A 16,433-nucleotide genomic window follows, 5' to 3' on the forward strand; every position below is an offset into this window, starting at 1 on the left:
AACTACTGGAACATGTGACTGACAGATGTTTCTTGTTGCCCAGGTGTTGCCTTTTAGGTTGATTGTCCAAACATTAAATAACTCTGCATGACTAATCTAAGTTTTCATCCTTGGTTCAAACCTATAAAGACTGCATTTCCCGTTAAAGAGGATAAACCAACATGAAGTAAAAAAGCAAGCCATTGTCAAGCAGAGAAAAGAAGGAAAATCGACCAGAGCCATTGGACAGACATTGGGCGTAGCAAGCACAACAATTTGGAATGTCCTGAAAAGGAAAGAAACTACTGGTGTACTGAGCAACAGACGTCAAAAAAGGTCGGCCAAGGAAAACAACAGTAGTTGATGACAGAAATATCGTGAGAGCTGTGAAGAAAACCCCCAAAACATCAGTAAGTGACCTCAGCAATGACCTCCACAGTGCAGGGGTGAAGGTATCACAATCCACTGTTGGAAGAAGACTAGAGGCCACACCACAAGATGCAAACCACTCATCAGCAGGAAGAATCGGATTGAAATTTGCAAAGAAGAACAGAGATGAGCCGCAAAAGTTCTGGAACACAATCTTATGGACTGATGAGACCAAGATTAATCTCTACCAAAGTGATGGAAAGGCCAAAGTGTGGAGAAAGAAAGGAACTGCTTATGATCTGAAGCATACAAGCTCATCTGTGAAGCATGGTGGAGGTAATGTCATGGCTTGGGTGTGCATGGCTGCTTCTGGAACAGGCTCATTAATATTTATTGATGATGTAACTGATGATGATAGCAGCAGAATGGGTGAAGTGGACAGAAACATTTTGTCTGCCAATTTATGGAGAAATATATTGAAACTAATCGGGAGGAAGTTTATCATGCAGCAGGACAATGAGCCAAAGCACACTGCCAACAAAACAAAGGACTTCATCAGGGGGAAAAAGTGGAAGGTTTAAGACTGGCCAAGTCAATCACCTGACCTTAACCCAACAGAGCATGCATTTCACCTCCTTAAGAGGACACTGAAGGGAGAAAACAAACGGTAAAAGCCTGGAATAGCATCACAAATGAAGAATGCAACAGTTTGGTGATGTCGACTGGTCGCAGGCTTGAGGCAGTTATTGCAAGCAAGGGTTATGCCACCAAATATGTTATTTACTTTAAGATTATTTGTTCCTTTACTTTTGCTCACCTAAGAATGCTGTGGTCTAATACAAAGGGTGGTATGTCCTAAGTTATTTAACACATCTAGATGTGAATACCAGGAAATAAAAGCTGAAATTCTGAACTCTTGTGTCATACTCATACTCATACTCATCTTTTGATCTTAAACCCAAATGTCTTCAGTGAACAACAAAAACAAAGGAATTTGGCTTACAGTTCCAATAGGGGACTGTATGTATCGATACTTTTCAATCTGGCCTCCTCTTTTCTTAGAGGTAATTAGATGTTCCAAAGGTCATTTAATTAGTATTCAAACTGTAAAACCCTCAATGCTGCAGTTGCCAATAAAGTAAAGGGAATGTTCCATGAAATGCAAAAAATGGATTTCATCTTTCACTGATTGTGTCTGAAGTTCTGATTTATACAGTACAATAGACCTGAGTATAAACACAAGCAGTAATGCAAAAAAATTTTAAAAAGTAAGGTATCATAAATATTATATTGTGATCCACTTTTATGCAAACATTTCAGAACAGTGGGCAGTTAGTGATTTATCATATTTTTGGAATTTGGAAATGTAGTATTGTTTTTGTAGTGTTATTTTTTTTTTTAAAGCACCATGGTTTAAAACATTAAGCTAGTATAACTACTAGTTTCATAATAAAAATGAAGCCACAAAGAATTATCACACAAATCTGCAGCTCCCCTCGGCTCTCTCTCGCTGCTGTCATAGCATAGTTTTTGGTTGCAGCAGGCAGCTGTTTTCAACAAAAAAGCTCTGAAAACCCAATGTACACTACCTGCTCAGCACCAAATGGCAGACAGACACAGTTAGCGACTAGCTGGTGAACACAGTGGTGCATTTAGCAGCTAAATAGCGAAAGAGAAATCTTTTCCTCAGGAGTTGGTAGAGACTCCAAACAGAGCTAAAAGAGAGTAAATACTGGACATTTATCTGGTGGCCATGGAGCAAAAAACCATAAACTCTCAACACACTTTATCATTATCCCGATTGCTGTTTTAAAATACAGTAATCTCAATTGAAATAACCAAAACTGTTTTAACTTTGGCAGAAAGGTTTGTATTCAGGTTTTCAAAGGACCCCCTAACTCATAGTAAGAAGCTGATTGAGAAACCTTGAAGGTCTTTAAGTTTTTTTTTTGGCATGTTGCCATTTGGACGTTCTCACTGAAGTAAAAACATAAAGGGTAGTGGGGGAAATGGTTCCCAGGCAGACTCGAACTGGGGCTACCTTGTATGTGTCTTAGGCGCCTCCTCCTGGAGGGCCCAACATTTCATAACCTAATTTGACAGATTGGAATGCAAATGAAAGTAGGAAGGTCACAGTGTAAAACAGAGGCTGGGTCTCTGAAGCTTATAAATCAGGATTATTCCTAAATATGTGACACTGGAGGGTTTTACTATTTACTGAATTATACTGTACTGTATGTGTTGCGTCGTCCCAAAGCAAAACCTAGTGTACGGCGAGAGAATTAGGTAAAAAGCAACCAGCCTTCAACATGTTAGCTTTTATATGCTGAATTAGATACAGTGACGCAAAGGTTTAAAAATCTGTACCACTCCTCCACTAGATTCTTAAGAGAACAATGCTGTCTATGAACAGTGCATTTCTGCTTTTAATTAGGTCTTGTGTGTATCACAGTGCTAGCCATGAGTGGTGAAATTAATTCAGTGAACAATGGGAGGATGAAAGGAAAAGTGAGGAAACCTGGCATCTCTCACTCATGAACTGTGAGTCTAATTGGAAATTGTGTCTCCAGGCTCATAATTGTAATGCCCATTATCTGCTATTTGCCCAGCAATGCATGAGAATAATTAAGTTGTTTAAGATTGAAAAATTTACATGAGAATGTGTCAGCAATAACGTTTGAAGAAATCCAAATATTCCATCAACACTCCTGTTCAGCCCAGCTGGTAAAAAATATTCATTAAGGTTACTTCATATGTATGTTGAGTATCTGCTTGTTGTTTATTCTCCTTCATAGCTTCTGCTCATCAGAAACACAAGCTGCTCATTAAGCTAGCGCTGGCTCCTCTCCACCATCGTAGGGGTCCACCACTGCTCCTGCTGTCTTTACAAAATTCAGACAAAACAAATGAACAAGCAGCTTCCCTCTTTGACTGCATGTTTGCCAACTACAGAATGAAAAGATCATTAAGGAACCTTATAACATTACCTTACAAAATACAGGTTCACATCCAATAAAAACCCAATAAATATTACACACAGCCTATAAACCCTGCAAGCCAATATTCAGTTTCCCTCATGCACAAGAGGTCTGCCTCCAACAGCGAGCCAATTTTATAATGTGAAACTTCAATTGGCAAAGGAATATCAAAAGCAGTGTTAAAAATGCATGCCCATTAAATTCTAATAAACTGGTAGCTCTTACGATCTCAGACAATAAATATGCAATCAGATGGCAAACTTATTATCATTTCTGGCCTCCTGCAGAATAAGCGGTCAAAAGCAACACTTGGTATTAACATACCCCTCATTCTCAACTCCATTCCCAACCAGTGATGGAAATCTAGCCACCAGATTTACAAGCCCTCAACTGGGAGACTGTTGGCTTTATGTAGTTACTGTATCTGTTAGTTTGTCTTTAACATCATGTACTGTATGTGAGAAACCTGGTTTCCATAGTCGGAGCAAAGGATGATAGAAACCCTACTTATCCAGCCAGACTTCTTAGCATTAACCGGCTTATGTGCCTGACAGAGACTTCATACAGGGAAAGTGTTGCGACAGCAGTGGAGAGGCATCAAAGGATGATTACAAGTAATGATACATTCTCATTATTAACACAACTTGATTTAAAGCGTGACTTAAACTGACAGGGACACTAAGCAGCCTCTGTAAGTCTAAATAAATCAGTGAATGCAACTAAACAGATAAATGCAAAACATTTGCACCATCGTCGCTGACATGTGCTGCCCTCTGCTGGACCACACAAACACAATTCACCTCTTTAATTTTTTGATGTGGCATGGTAAATTTATGTTGCAGTGATTCAGTCACTAAAGACAAATAGCAAAATATGTTTTTCAATAATGATGCAGACAAATCATATATAAAAAATATTTATTTTTTTAGTTTGATTTTTTTTTTCATATAGGCATTTTGAATCTTCGATACAAAATAAGTTCTGACAAGGGAAAGAATAAATCTGATTACTGACCTGCAGCATATTTGTTCAGGTTACTGCATTTCATATAATCATGTTTATACTGATTTTCTGCATAGCCTGATTTGTCACCTGAGCCTGGTGTATGTTTTCACGAAGTGATAAAGTCAGATCCTTGGTAGTTAATTAATCTGTTCCACGCGAGTTGGCTGCCTGAACTGCAATGAAAACAGGGAAAGGGTGATGAAACCGCTGTAGAAACCAATGTAGTTTTTAACCTCCCTTTCTTTTGATCTCAATAAAAGAAAGGTTAAACTTTGAGGTGTTTTCAGAACTCTGAAGTCACGTCAGTGTCACATAGGTAAATTTGCAGGCTAACACTTAACAAACAAGGCACTCGCAGCCTCACTGCTCCTGAGCCATGTCAGACAATGATAACAACTGCAACCAGTGCCACCGAAAACTTTCAAGCACACTTTTGTTCCGCCATCACTTTTCGTAAAACTGTGAATATTCAAAATCTACACAGTTGATTTCTCACCTCAAAACTTCTCAGAAGTGAATTTAGTGATCAAAGTTAGTATCGCCTCATGCTCACTTGGAACCTCGACGGAGGTGATACGAAAAAACGTACCCGGTAGCAGGTACAGGTACAACTTTTCCACAGTGGAAAACGAGAAATTCTATGAGTATAGGCGCAGCCCTCTAAGGCTATTGCTATTGGGTTTACCCCTTGCACACGCCTGTGCGGAACTGAGAATTTTAGTCTACGCCCACCCACTGCGTGGGCCTATCCTACGTCCGCACCTTGTGTATATATACAACGGTGAGACCCAGCCTTTGGCTCCCAAATGCCTTTTTTTCAGCACTGAGAACCAAGGTCCAGTGAGGCCTTCAACTTAGAGGGCTGCGCCTATACTCATAGAATCTGGGTTACAGTATGTAACCCCCGTTCTATTTCATATAGGCTTCACCCTCTAAGGCTGTCGCTATTGGGTTAGAGGCAAAGCAGGATGAGTCAACGCCTCTCTGGCCCATACAGTACCACCAAGCACAAGTCACCTGCCCAGAGCCATAATGAGCCACCCAGTCGCCCTCTGACCGCGGTATTGGTGTCAGTGTGCGTGCGAGCACCAATGGCGGGGTCGCGACAGCAACCGCATCCGCTGCGCACAAGGCAGGGCCATGTAAGCAGCGGCCGCCCCCCCACACCGTCCCATGGGAGAGGGCGCATTGCACATTCACAAGGAGAATCACTCAGCCAAAATACTCAGTACTGAGTGAGTCAGAGAGAAACGGGAGACATCCCACAGGTAGAAACAGACAAAAGAGCATGGGGACGATCAGGAGGCCGCCGTGCAGATGTTGTCCACTGTGGATGCCTCTTGTGGAGTGTGCTCTGATGCCATCCGGGGGAGACTCACCGGCAGACACGCGCTGCGCTGACAGGGGAAGTCCCTTGGACCGCTCCCTGTGAACGGTGCAAGGCGGCCGTGCACGCCACATAACAGGACAGCGCTCGCACCGGGCAGAGGAGGTGGGACGTGGCGTCCTCCACCGACCCATGGGGGGTAGGAAAAAAGCCAGAGAGGGTGATGACCTGTGACCGAAAGGAACTCGTAATGCTTTTAGGCATGAACGCCGGGTTAGGGCGCAGAACAGCCAAGCTGCCGTCGCCCTGAATCCTGAGACACAACGGCGCCACAGAGAGGGCCGATGTCAGAGCCAGGAGCAAGGCGACCTTACCCGAAAGGAATCTCAGGTCCGCCGTCTCCAAATGCTCAAACGGGGCTCAAACACGCTAATGCGTGTATTTTTTTTTTTATTTTCTGTTTAACTTGGCAAATAATGTAGTTCATAAAGCCAACTTGCACAAGTAATTGTACATTTGCCTCATGCTCACACTCTATACACTTGTGTATGACGCACTTAATGTATATGTACATTCTGTATTGAAAAATGGGATCTGTATAATCATTTACCTTTCAAATATTGAATGATGAATTTAAAAATGTTTTTCTTTCTTGTATTGCAGTACATTAAAGCTTTTTACAATAAGACATGGATTGAGAGATATGGGGAGCCTATTGCAGCAGAGACAGCCACCCTCCTCTGGTCCATCACAGTGTCCATATTTGCTATCGGAGGCCTTCTTGGAGCGCTGTCCGTCTCTTTCATCGTCAGATTACTGGGAAGGTGAGTTGACTCACTTGCACTTCTAATCTAGTCTTGTTCATGGAGCACAGAAGTGTTTCACCTATAGTTGTATCAGCCTGTGACCTCAATCATAAAATTAGATCAGTGGATTAGCCAGCTAGCTTTGGGCTGAACCCAGGCCTTTTGATATTGTGATGCTCGTTCACTTTTAGCTGGGGCACATCACAATAGTAACCTGATCTGGTACAGTTTCAGTTCAGAGGATCAGATCAAAACGTGGAGGCCTAAAGAATGAAACTCTGATACCAAATTAGAACAGGGTTTCTGACAAACAGCAGGTAGCTCGTCAACGTTTTATCTTTAATTTTCATCTCTAGATTCAGGAGCAGAAACGTTGTTACATTTTAAAAAAGGAAGATATTTCCAGATCATTATAACAGTCTGTTCATCTCCAGATATAAAGTGTAATAATAAGAGTTATAGGGGCCATATTGGCCCTTGTGGTCAGACAGCACCAGGCTCTCCTAGACTTGTTAAATGGGATGTGCTTTACTACCAGCTGTGAAAGAAATCTTCCAGGGGAAACAATACATACTTGCAATATATGGCAAGAGTAACCTTCATCCAATATGACGCACTATACATACATTTTTCGTTGCCTGTCTGAAACTACAACGTTCCCGCTTTCGGAGCTTAGAAGACAACCGTGCTGTATGTTCTCTGAATCAGAAGGAGATTTATTGCCAAGTAGTGTTTTACACATACGAGGAATTTACTTTGGTGAGGAGGTGCTACAGGTAAACAAAGATACAGTTGACATAAATCTAGAAATACATAAATATGGAATAAACAATTCAAGTTATATAAGAATAATAAAAAGAATAGAGAAAGATACTATAACTATTTGCAGAGAAAAAACGTCACAGATATTTATATGTGCATTATTCCGGGATGTGTTGTGCAGAATATTGTGTACATAAATATATAAATTGACAATGTAAAAATATAGAACAACAACAATTAAAAATTAACAACAAATATGTGCAATGTGCCAGGTTTGTGCATGATATGAAATGAAATAATATTTACATGTGCAGAGACATTTGTATTATTGGAAAGTGTGTGTCAGTGGGGGACCCGGGCCTTGTTGATGAGGCTAGCTGTAGACTGGAAGAAGCTGTTTTTGTGGCGAGAGGTTTTGGTCCTGTATGCGGAGGTGTAGAAGTGCACCATCATTGTCTTTGGCAGGCTGAACTTCTTCAGCTGCCACAGGAAGTACATCCTCTGCTGGGCCTCTTAGTGAGGGAGGTGATGTTCAGCTCCCACTTGAGGTCCTGGGAGATGATGGTGCCCAGGAAGCGGAAGGAGTCCACAGTGGTGCCTGGGGAGTCACACAGGATGATGGGGGAAAGTGGGGCTGGGCTCTTTCTAAAATCCACAACCATTTCCATAGTCTTCAGAGTGTTGAGCTCCAGACTGTTCTGGCTGCACCAGTTCAACAGATGGTCGATCTTCCACCTGTGGGCGGACTCATCCCCGCCAGAGATAAGCCCAATGAGGGTGGTGTCATCCTCAGACTTCAGGAGCTTGACGGACTGGTGACTGGAGGTGCAGATGTTGGTGTACAGGGAGAAGAGCAGAGGGGAAAGAACGCAGCCTTGAGGGGAACCAGTGCTGATGGTCTTGGAATCAGAGACATGTTTTCCCAGCTTCATGTACTGCTTCCTGTCCGTCAGGAAGTCTGTGATTCACCTGCAGGTGGAGTCAGGCATGTTCAGCTGAGAGAGCTTGTCCTGCAGCAGGGCCGGGATGATTGTGTTGAAAGCAGAGCTGAAATCCACAAACAGGATCCTGGCGTAGGTTCCTGGGGAGTCCAGGTGCTGGAGGATTTAGTGAAGGGCCATGTTTACTGAATTCATCAGACCTGTTGGCTCTGTAGGCAAACTGCAGGGGGTCCAGGAGTGGCTCTGTGATGCATTTAAGGTGGGACAACACAAGGCGCTCAAAGGACTTCATTACCACAGAGGTCAGAACATCGGGTCTGTAGTCATTTAGTCCTTTCCTTATTTTTCTTTGTCAGGCTCTTGGATCTCACTTTCTTGCATTCCCCTCTATATCTTATGCACTTTCTTTCTCCTTTCTCTGACAGTCTCTAAATCACTGTCAGCTTAGTGTAGGAAATGTAGGAGTTCACAATGTAAAGAGCCATGTAAAGAGAGAGAAGCGTCAAAAGAAGCTCAAAATGCTTGATCGTCACGCGGTTCACGGAGACTTCAAATAGTTCCAGGGTGGGCGATTTAAATGTGCAAATACAGAGAAACAAAACTGCGATTTTTGGCAAACAGTAGTCAATAAATGCATTGATTTACAATATTTATATAGCATACTGACATGTGTATGTAGTTACAACAAAGTGTTTTTTAAGTAAAAGTTGTTAATATTTGAGTAATATTTAGTGAACAGCCAGCATTTCCTGTCTTATTGACATATTTTAGGCTAACCTTACCTTGGTTAAACAACGAGTTGCTGTTGTTTAAGGCGTAGAATTCTTTTAAAAAATGTTTTTACAACTTGTATGGTAGTCAAGATGAATCACACCCTGTTTACTGATAAATGTAGAGGGAGGGGAAGGGATGTTTCAAAATTTAGATTAGAATAGAATAGAACCATTTCTTTAATTCTTGGTGGTTTCAGTAATGCCATGGCAACTGAGGGCCTATGTGATCTTAATCGCTAATGTAAACTTACAAGTTTTGGATAGGACAGAAGGAGACTGACAGGTGACTATCAATGACTGTCAACTGTCTTAGGAAATCCATTGCACATAAGTGGAATTAAATACATCTGTTTGCATTGTACTTATTAATATGGGGGTGGTGATTGCGCATAGATAAGGTGCTTGCCTTTGGTGTGGGAGACCTGGGTTCAATTCCTACTATGAGAAGTCCACCATTGTGTCCCTGAGCAAGACACTTAACCCCCTAGTTGCTCCAGAGGCGTGCGACCTCTGAGATGTATAGCAATTGTAAGTCGCTTTGGATAAAAGCGTCTGCTAAAAAAATAATAATAATAATATGTAGGCCTACATTGTTACACAATATATTCCAATTCTTAAAAACCTTTATTGTCCACTCTGTGGGTGCAAAAGGCAAAAATTTGTCTCACATCCAGACAGGACACATTATATATACAGTAAAGGTTTGTACACATAAACATTTAGCTGACACTTTTATCCAAAGCGTCTTCAATTGCTATATATGTCAGAGGTCGCACGCCTCTGGAGCAACTAGAGGTTAACACATTGGTGGATGTGTCACAGTGGGGGATTGAACCTGGGTCTCTCATACCAAAGGCGTGTGTCTTATCCACTGCGCTGTCACCACCCCATACTGCATATATCATATTTATTTTGTCTTTTTATTATGCACTTATTTACTACAATGAATTCAATAAATAAATCTGTAATAAACTCAGAAACATGAATACCATGTCAAGGAGTTTGTCCGTGCCCTTACCTCCGTGTTGTCCTTACATTTAGTCTCCACCATGGTTTTCTGTGCCACATGGGGATGCTCCAGTAGCTTGGAGAAAGGTGTATGAATGTACTGTTTTCCCACTGACGGAGCAGAGAAAAAAAACAGTTGGTTCAAGTCAGCAGGAGTGGTTTTACACTTATCACTAAATATTAATATAACAACAACAAAATATGTGATTGTGCTGCATTTGCACTTTTCACAAAGACAACACCATTGGGAAACTTAATGTTTGCTTTATTAAAAATAAGGAGCAGGGAAAGGCTTGCAAAACCCAGAGAGTTGAGACGCAGGGTGCAGTCTCTTTGCAGGGAGTTTTCAGATTCCACTGAATCCCCCTGTGGTTCTTGTGCTGACAGAGAGAGAGAGAGAGAGAGGAGGAAGGGTTAGATATACAAAGTCTTGGATGGGGAAATCACCTTGGGAGATGAGGTGTGGTCTTTGTTCCCCAACGTAGCTTGTCTCATGTTCTTTTTCAGGTTTTCTTTTAGATATTTTCCCATTTTCTATATTGACATTCACCTTTAGTGCTCTTAACAAACACCTGGCCGGCAGTAATGACAGTGAAAGAACGTAGCAGCTGTCATACTGTGGCTTTGAGCCTCAACTTACCACACTTTGAGGTATCGTATCGTAAATGAAAGTTATGGTCTCCATACCTATTCTCCAAGGACATTAATGTTTTTAGGGAGTGGAGAAAAAGGAATTTGCTTCAGACTGAGTGGCAGTGGTTTGACAACCTATTATCCACTGATCCAATCTTGCTGCCAGTGTAATGACTTTATTGGGTTTCAGTCTAGCTGTGTTTCACTGCCTTGGTGCAGGGCTGCAGAGATCTAAGTCCTTCTATGCTCCAGGGACAGACTCCGGCACTGACAAAATCACCTCAGTGCTCTGAAACAATATACGTTCAAAAGAATCTATTATCCACTAATGATGATGCTGTCACTCTTGGAGCAGAAAAAGACTTATGAAGCTTTTGTTCAGAGTCATTTGAGAAAATTAAAATGCCCTTAAGAATCACCTTGGATCTCTCAGGTGGCGATCCCCACTGTGCTGATTAGGCTGAAACACATTATTCATTCTCCCTCCATAATCTCTGCCGCGGCCAGCTGGTAGTTTTGCACAATGTCTGGGAAAAGGTTGAAATTCAGATGTCAGGGAGAAGAGTTGAATGTATATTAGCAGATAAGGACACATGGAGCAGTCTAAAAGAAAAGTACTTCATAGAGTGACCAAGTGGTTCATTAAAAGTTTGCCAGTGAAACTAAGGTAAATGTTGTTTTTTTAAAACCGCGACTTCTCAATATTTCAACACCAGATTTGATTTCATGAAGAGATGGTATTCTCTTAAAATAAGTTGAAAGCCCTGTTTGTTACATGCCTGTGATCCCCCTCCCCCCCAGGTAAAATAGAGTTTTGTTAGATTAATACACACATTCATATCTCTTAACAATGCAATGGTGATTCAGATGATGATGCTGTTGGTTTTAAAACACATTAAAAGGTGCTGCCCTGACATGGTTGAGTGAAAATGCCATCATTTCAGACCAGATCCAGACTGATCTTGAGACTATCTCAAGTGTGTAGGAGCAGACCTTGTGTGAAGAGGTGGTGTGTGAAGAGAAGACTAGTCACACATCAAACTGCTAACCACCTCACTCCTGGGGCAACTAAAATCAACCTGAAAACGCACTTTCCTTCAAACTCTGATTTTAGACAATAAGAACCTCTCTGTTCCCCCACACAACAAATACTAGGGTTCCTTAAATCCCAATAGACCAATCACATCTTACCAAACACCAGAGCTCTGTTTGCTATGACCTGGTGTTCCCTTCAAATTATCAGACAATGATCTCTATACTGCTGCATAGAACGCCATGCATCAAATTGGGAGGAGAGGCGCTGTAAAGGGTGCAGCAATGGCAATCCAGCGGTGGTGTCAAGGATGAGTGTGTTTCTTGCTCGGTCCGCTGCCCACCTGCTCAGAGCAGCGCGACAGCTCAGCACACCATGTTCCATAATGCTTTCCTTTAGTCTGTGGCTCTTTCTACAGCCATCTGAAGGAAGCAGGTACTTTAAAGCCACTTTTGATGGAGCAACATTAAATATATAGTGCAATAATCCATAGTGTCATCTTGGGGGTTTATCTAACCTGTAGCTCAATCCTGAACGGCCGGTCCATTTCAGGCCGAACTGGCTGGTGTTAAAGACTTTTTATTCAGTTTCCTATGTTCAACTTTAAATAATCCACAACTGCGCATCAGCTGCAGCGAACGCTGTCTGTGTCTATCAGACTGGGCCAAACCAATACAATATTGAGGGGGGATATAAGCGGCCCCTCCCAACTCTGAAATCTGATTGGCTCAACGGCGCCAATCAAAGGAGTTTACTCTCAATACGTTTTGTCAGGACTGAACTCAGCCCAGGGTTGTGTGACAAGCACAACAGAGCAGGTAAATATGTCAAAGAAAGAAAGAGGGAAAAAATGTGTGGTGCCCAGCTCTGGTGGAAAGGTGCTGTGGCAGGCAAAGATGAGGCAGTCCCCAGCACAGGCACTGATAATCCATCCACCGCCAACCGCTTATCCTGCATACAGGATAACATACATACATATGTATGTATAGGCATATAGGCTATATTATATATTTATATTATAAACAAAAGTTGAAGGAAAAAGGAAGAAGAAGAGATGTAGGAGAAGGACGATGAAGAGAAGCAGCAGGAGGTGAAGGACAATGGAACCAGAAACAGCAGTGACAGGTACAGAGGCAGTTGGCAGGGCTGGGTAGGCAATCATCCATAGATAGAATTAGAAAATGGATTATTGTAAGATGATGTTCTTCTCATGCATATTTAGCTATACAATCAGTACAAGCAGAGTCAGGGTCCAGCACAGGGGAAGCTGAGCCAGATATAGGCCTACTCAGAGCTGAAGATGAGGAATTAGATTTTTATACACAGACTGCATCGTAGTTTTGATTATATTTAACTATTTTAGCATTCTGACTCACACTTACCTGACCTGGTCTTGTTCAGTGCAGTGGTGCATTGCTCATACAAACTTAAGAGGCAGGTGTCATAAAAAGTTTCTTGAAGGTTGTCATCATAATGAAACACTATATATTAAAATAACTGCAAAAAAATCTTTCTCTGCGCCCCCACAAGGTGCTCGTATAAAAGGTCTCTCCGTGTCAAAGTCCCGGCCTGAATTCCAGTCCCAGTACATCCCTGCTCAGGAGGCTTATTCAGCTATATGTGCTGAGGAGAATTTTGGTGAAATTTAGGCATTGGGTAAAAGGCGATAAGCAAACAAATGCGGAGTTTGTTCATGATTTGGCTTCCCATTTTCACTGTTAGTGCTCATCCACTAAAGCTGCTGATTTTGACAGTCTTTGTGAGCTGATTGTGTTGGAGCAGTTGACACTATTCCTCAACCCATTGCTACTTATGCAAATGAGCAGAAGCCCACCACTATGCTTTAAGCAGCTCAATTAGCTGATGATTTTGTGTTGACGCGTAAAGGTAGTTCTCCAGATTGGAAAAATAGGGATTAGCTGTGGTAATTGCCATAGTTAACAGTCCCAGTGGTATTTACAATTTGTAGCAACATCCTCATGATAAACCTGAGAATGTTTGATGAACGAAGGCTGCCTGAATGCCCTAGTTTGAGTGTCGATGAGAAGAGACATAGAGTCAGCCTGACCTTCAGGTCCTCTGAAGGATCTTAAAGACCCACGTTCATTGGCTGCATCCTTTGTAGGATCCATACCTTGAACTGGGACACAGTAATAGTGTGCTGAGGATGACATTGCACCCACATAATGATTCATTTGGTATAATACTTCTGACCCGAGGGTCATATTTGTAAAACGCATAGCTCAAATCAAGCAATCTGATTGATTGTAAGCCATGGTATAACTATATATATAGGCTGTGCTGTCTAATTTCTTTAGACATTTCAGTAACACTTGAGAAAAAAAACCTTAGTGTAGCAAACTGCTATAAAACCACCGCTGTGGGGGACAACAATGGAGGAGTGGATTGAGCAGTGCATATCTCCCGCCGAACCTAAAAGATGACATGCAGAGATATGTAAGGAGGAAAAAACTAAACTAACTAAATGAATAGAACACCTTTGAAAATAGGCCATCAAATGCTTTGAAAACTGGTGTAAGGATAAAGGTGTAGTTTTAGACCTTAGGACACCGTCAAAGACGTGGGTCATTAACATTTTACAATATTTCTATGCCACTGTCAAAAATGGCAGCTGAGCCCGAGTAGCTATGTTGATCTCCCTGCTGGATTAAATTGCTCAGTCGGTCCTGGTGTCTCCTCAAAGATTCAGAGTTTACAGCATGCAAAAATGTATTCACCAGTGTAGTGAAAACTCATAGAAAGACTTCTAAGGATTTCATCGTGTGTCAATATCAGAGGATGACTTCAAAACGATAAAGAAGGTGCTGGATCCCAACACTCCGGGGGCTCTAGTAAACAAAATGTGGTTTGACGTTCAACTATGCAAGGAAAAGGAGGGCAATCGGCAGCCCAAACCCACGTCATCCACCATCAAAAGAGACCAAAACTGGCTTAAATATACAACTCTGGCTTTGAACGAGCATATAAAGAATCACAAAGACCCACAGGGGAAGAATGAAGAGAGCACATATGATGAGCCTGACGATCCTCTGCCCTGTTTCATCTATAGAGAAATATGTCTCCCACCTACCCTTGGATGCACAAGCCTTATACCTTCACTGAAAAAGACAAGTGATCTGTGTTGTCGACAGTGTTTGGTATGTAGGCCTATCACATATTCTTTTGATCTGAAGTTATTAAAAAACAACTATTTGTAGGGTAGTCTATCATGACTGTTAATGACCTAATCTACAGCAAATGTAAAAAGTGTCATTTGCTATGTGTCACAGGTACACTTGAGAGCCAAAGGGCATTAATCATCTTGTCGAAATGTTGCCCAGAATATGCAAGCAAGCAGAAACGCAGAAGAAATAAACTAACCGCTGCCTCCTCAGCAACATGATTCAGAATGCGGTTCTTGACACGAGAGAGGTTATGGCTGTAAGTGTAAAAGGTCTTTCTAGAGCTACTGGCGACTGAAACTCGGTGACCAGAGAAAGTGGAGCAACATCCTCGCCACCCCAAGCGACACACCTCAACTAACAAAACATGCAAGCCTGTAAGCAGTTTTCAGTCATTCCACTGATGCTGGACAGTTTTTCAGTGGTTGCACAATAAATGGCACAAATTAATAGAAATAAATAGCCAAATGATGAAATAAATTTGTGATAAAAAATGATACAAAAAAAGATCTGTTGCACAACCGCCTTGCACTATGTGCAGGCAGCCAGGAGGTCCTATTCCTTTGTAAGAACAATGTTTTATAAACATGTTAATAAAAACAGTTTAAATTGGAATGTGTCTATAACTTTCATATTACCATACTTTTTAACAATTTTGTAAAAGCAATAGCTCACTCCAGGACATATATGATATATTGTGATCATATCAAAGCGAAGGGGCCTTGTTCGACCTGATCTGATCACGGCCTGTTGTGAGATACTGCCTGATTATAAATGCAAAAATTTGTTGTTGTTTAATTTTTTAGAGACATAAAATGTCTTTCATTTCTAAATATATACAAATTATTTTGAATTGAACATGCATTAATTGGTTTTCCTCAGACATAAGGCTGTTGTAAAGCTTGACTGGTCATGAGCAGCCTCCCTTGGAAAAAAGACATTGATTTTTCTGCTTTGCTGGCTCTGAAGAATAGCACCTATCCACACATTTCTTTATCCTCTTGAAGCCATGAATGCCACTCTTTTTAGAAGTTAGATTAGCTAGCTTTTATACCATATTAGATTAGCTAGCTTTTATACCATTAAAAATCATTGAGCCCATTTTGACAAATTGAACTGAAGTGAAGAAATTACCTTTGTAAACGGATTAGGATTTATATAAAATGTGTGTAGGATCATTTTAACCTGTGCCAGTGTAAATGATGTTCTCTGCTCAAGTTTTCTCTTTTTTTCCAACCATATTTTTTCCTTGACTCTAGAAAAGGAACCTTGCTGCTGAATAACATCTTTGCTGTAATAGCTGTTCTGCTGCTGTCCCTGGGTGAGACGGCCAAATCTTTTGAGATGCTCATCATTGGCCGGCTCATAATTGGGGTGGACTCTGGTAAGTGTTTAATTTACTATAGGTTGGAGCAGTATGTTACTTTCTATACTCACCACTCACCAGGCAGTGGACAAAAGTCACTGTGAAGCAAAGCACTGCATGATAGAGAGAAAATTACAGACAGTTGCAGACCTTGACAGCGTATTGAACTGTATAATTAAGTTTGATCGAAAGTCACACAAAGAAACTAACCTGGGAAAGAAATGTACATTGTAATGAGTTTTTAGAAAATTACTTCCATTCTATGTGAAAA

At 41.4% G+C, this 16,433-nt stretch overlaps 1 protein-coding gene and 1 long non-coding RNA gene across 8 annotated transcripts in view; one reads left to right on the top strand and one right to left on the bottom strand.

Moving 5' to 3' along the window:
• The window catches only part of LOC123956669, a 14,599-nt gene extending 5,530 nt beyond the window's left edge, over positions 1–9,069 (bottom strand). Inside the window, exon 1 of the long non-coding RNA XR_006821595.1 lies at positions 8,950–9,069. This is a non-coding gene — a long non-coding RNA (uncharacterized LOC123956669). The remainder of the gene's footprint in view (positions 1–8,949) is intronic.
• The window catches only part of slc2a9l2 (solute carrier family 2 member 9, like 2), a 147,439-nt gene that overhangs the window by 20,273 nt on the left and 110,733 nt on the right, over positions 1–16,433 (top strand). For all 7 annotated transcript variants that reach the window (XR_006821594.1, XM_046029024.1, XM_046029026.1 and 4 more), the window contains 2 exons: positions 6,322–6,482; positions 16,056–16,180. Coding sequence is in view for 6 of the 7 variants with exons in the window: in XM_046029024.1 (XP_045884980.1) it covers positions 6,322–6,482; positions 16,056–16,180 (286 nt within the window). In the remaining variant the exon portion in view is untranslated. The remainder of the gene's footprint in view (positions 1–6,321; positions 6,483–16,055; positions 16,181–16,433) is intronic.

This window comes from Micropterus dolomieu, linkage group LG18 (genome assembly GCF_021292245.1).
Source record: "Micropterus dolomieu isolate WLL.071019.BEF.003 ecotype Adirondacks linkage group LG18, ASM2129224v1, whole genome shotgun sequence".
Lineage (NCBI taxonomy): Eukaryota > Metazoa > Chordata > Actinopteri > Centrarchiformes > Centrarchidae > Micropterus > Micropterus dolomieu.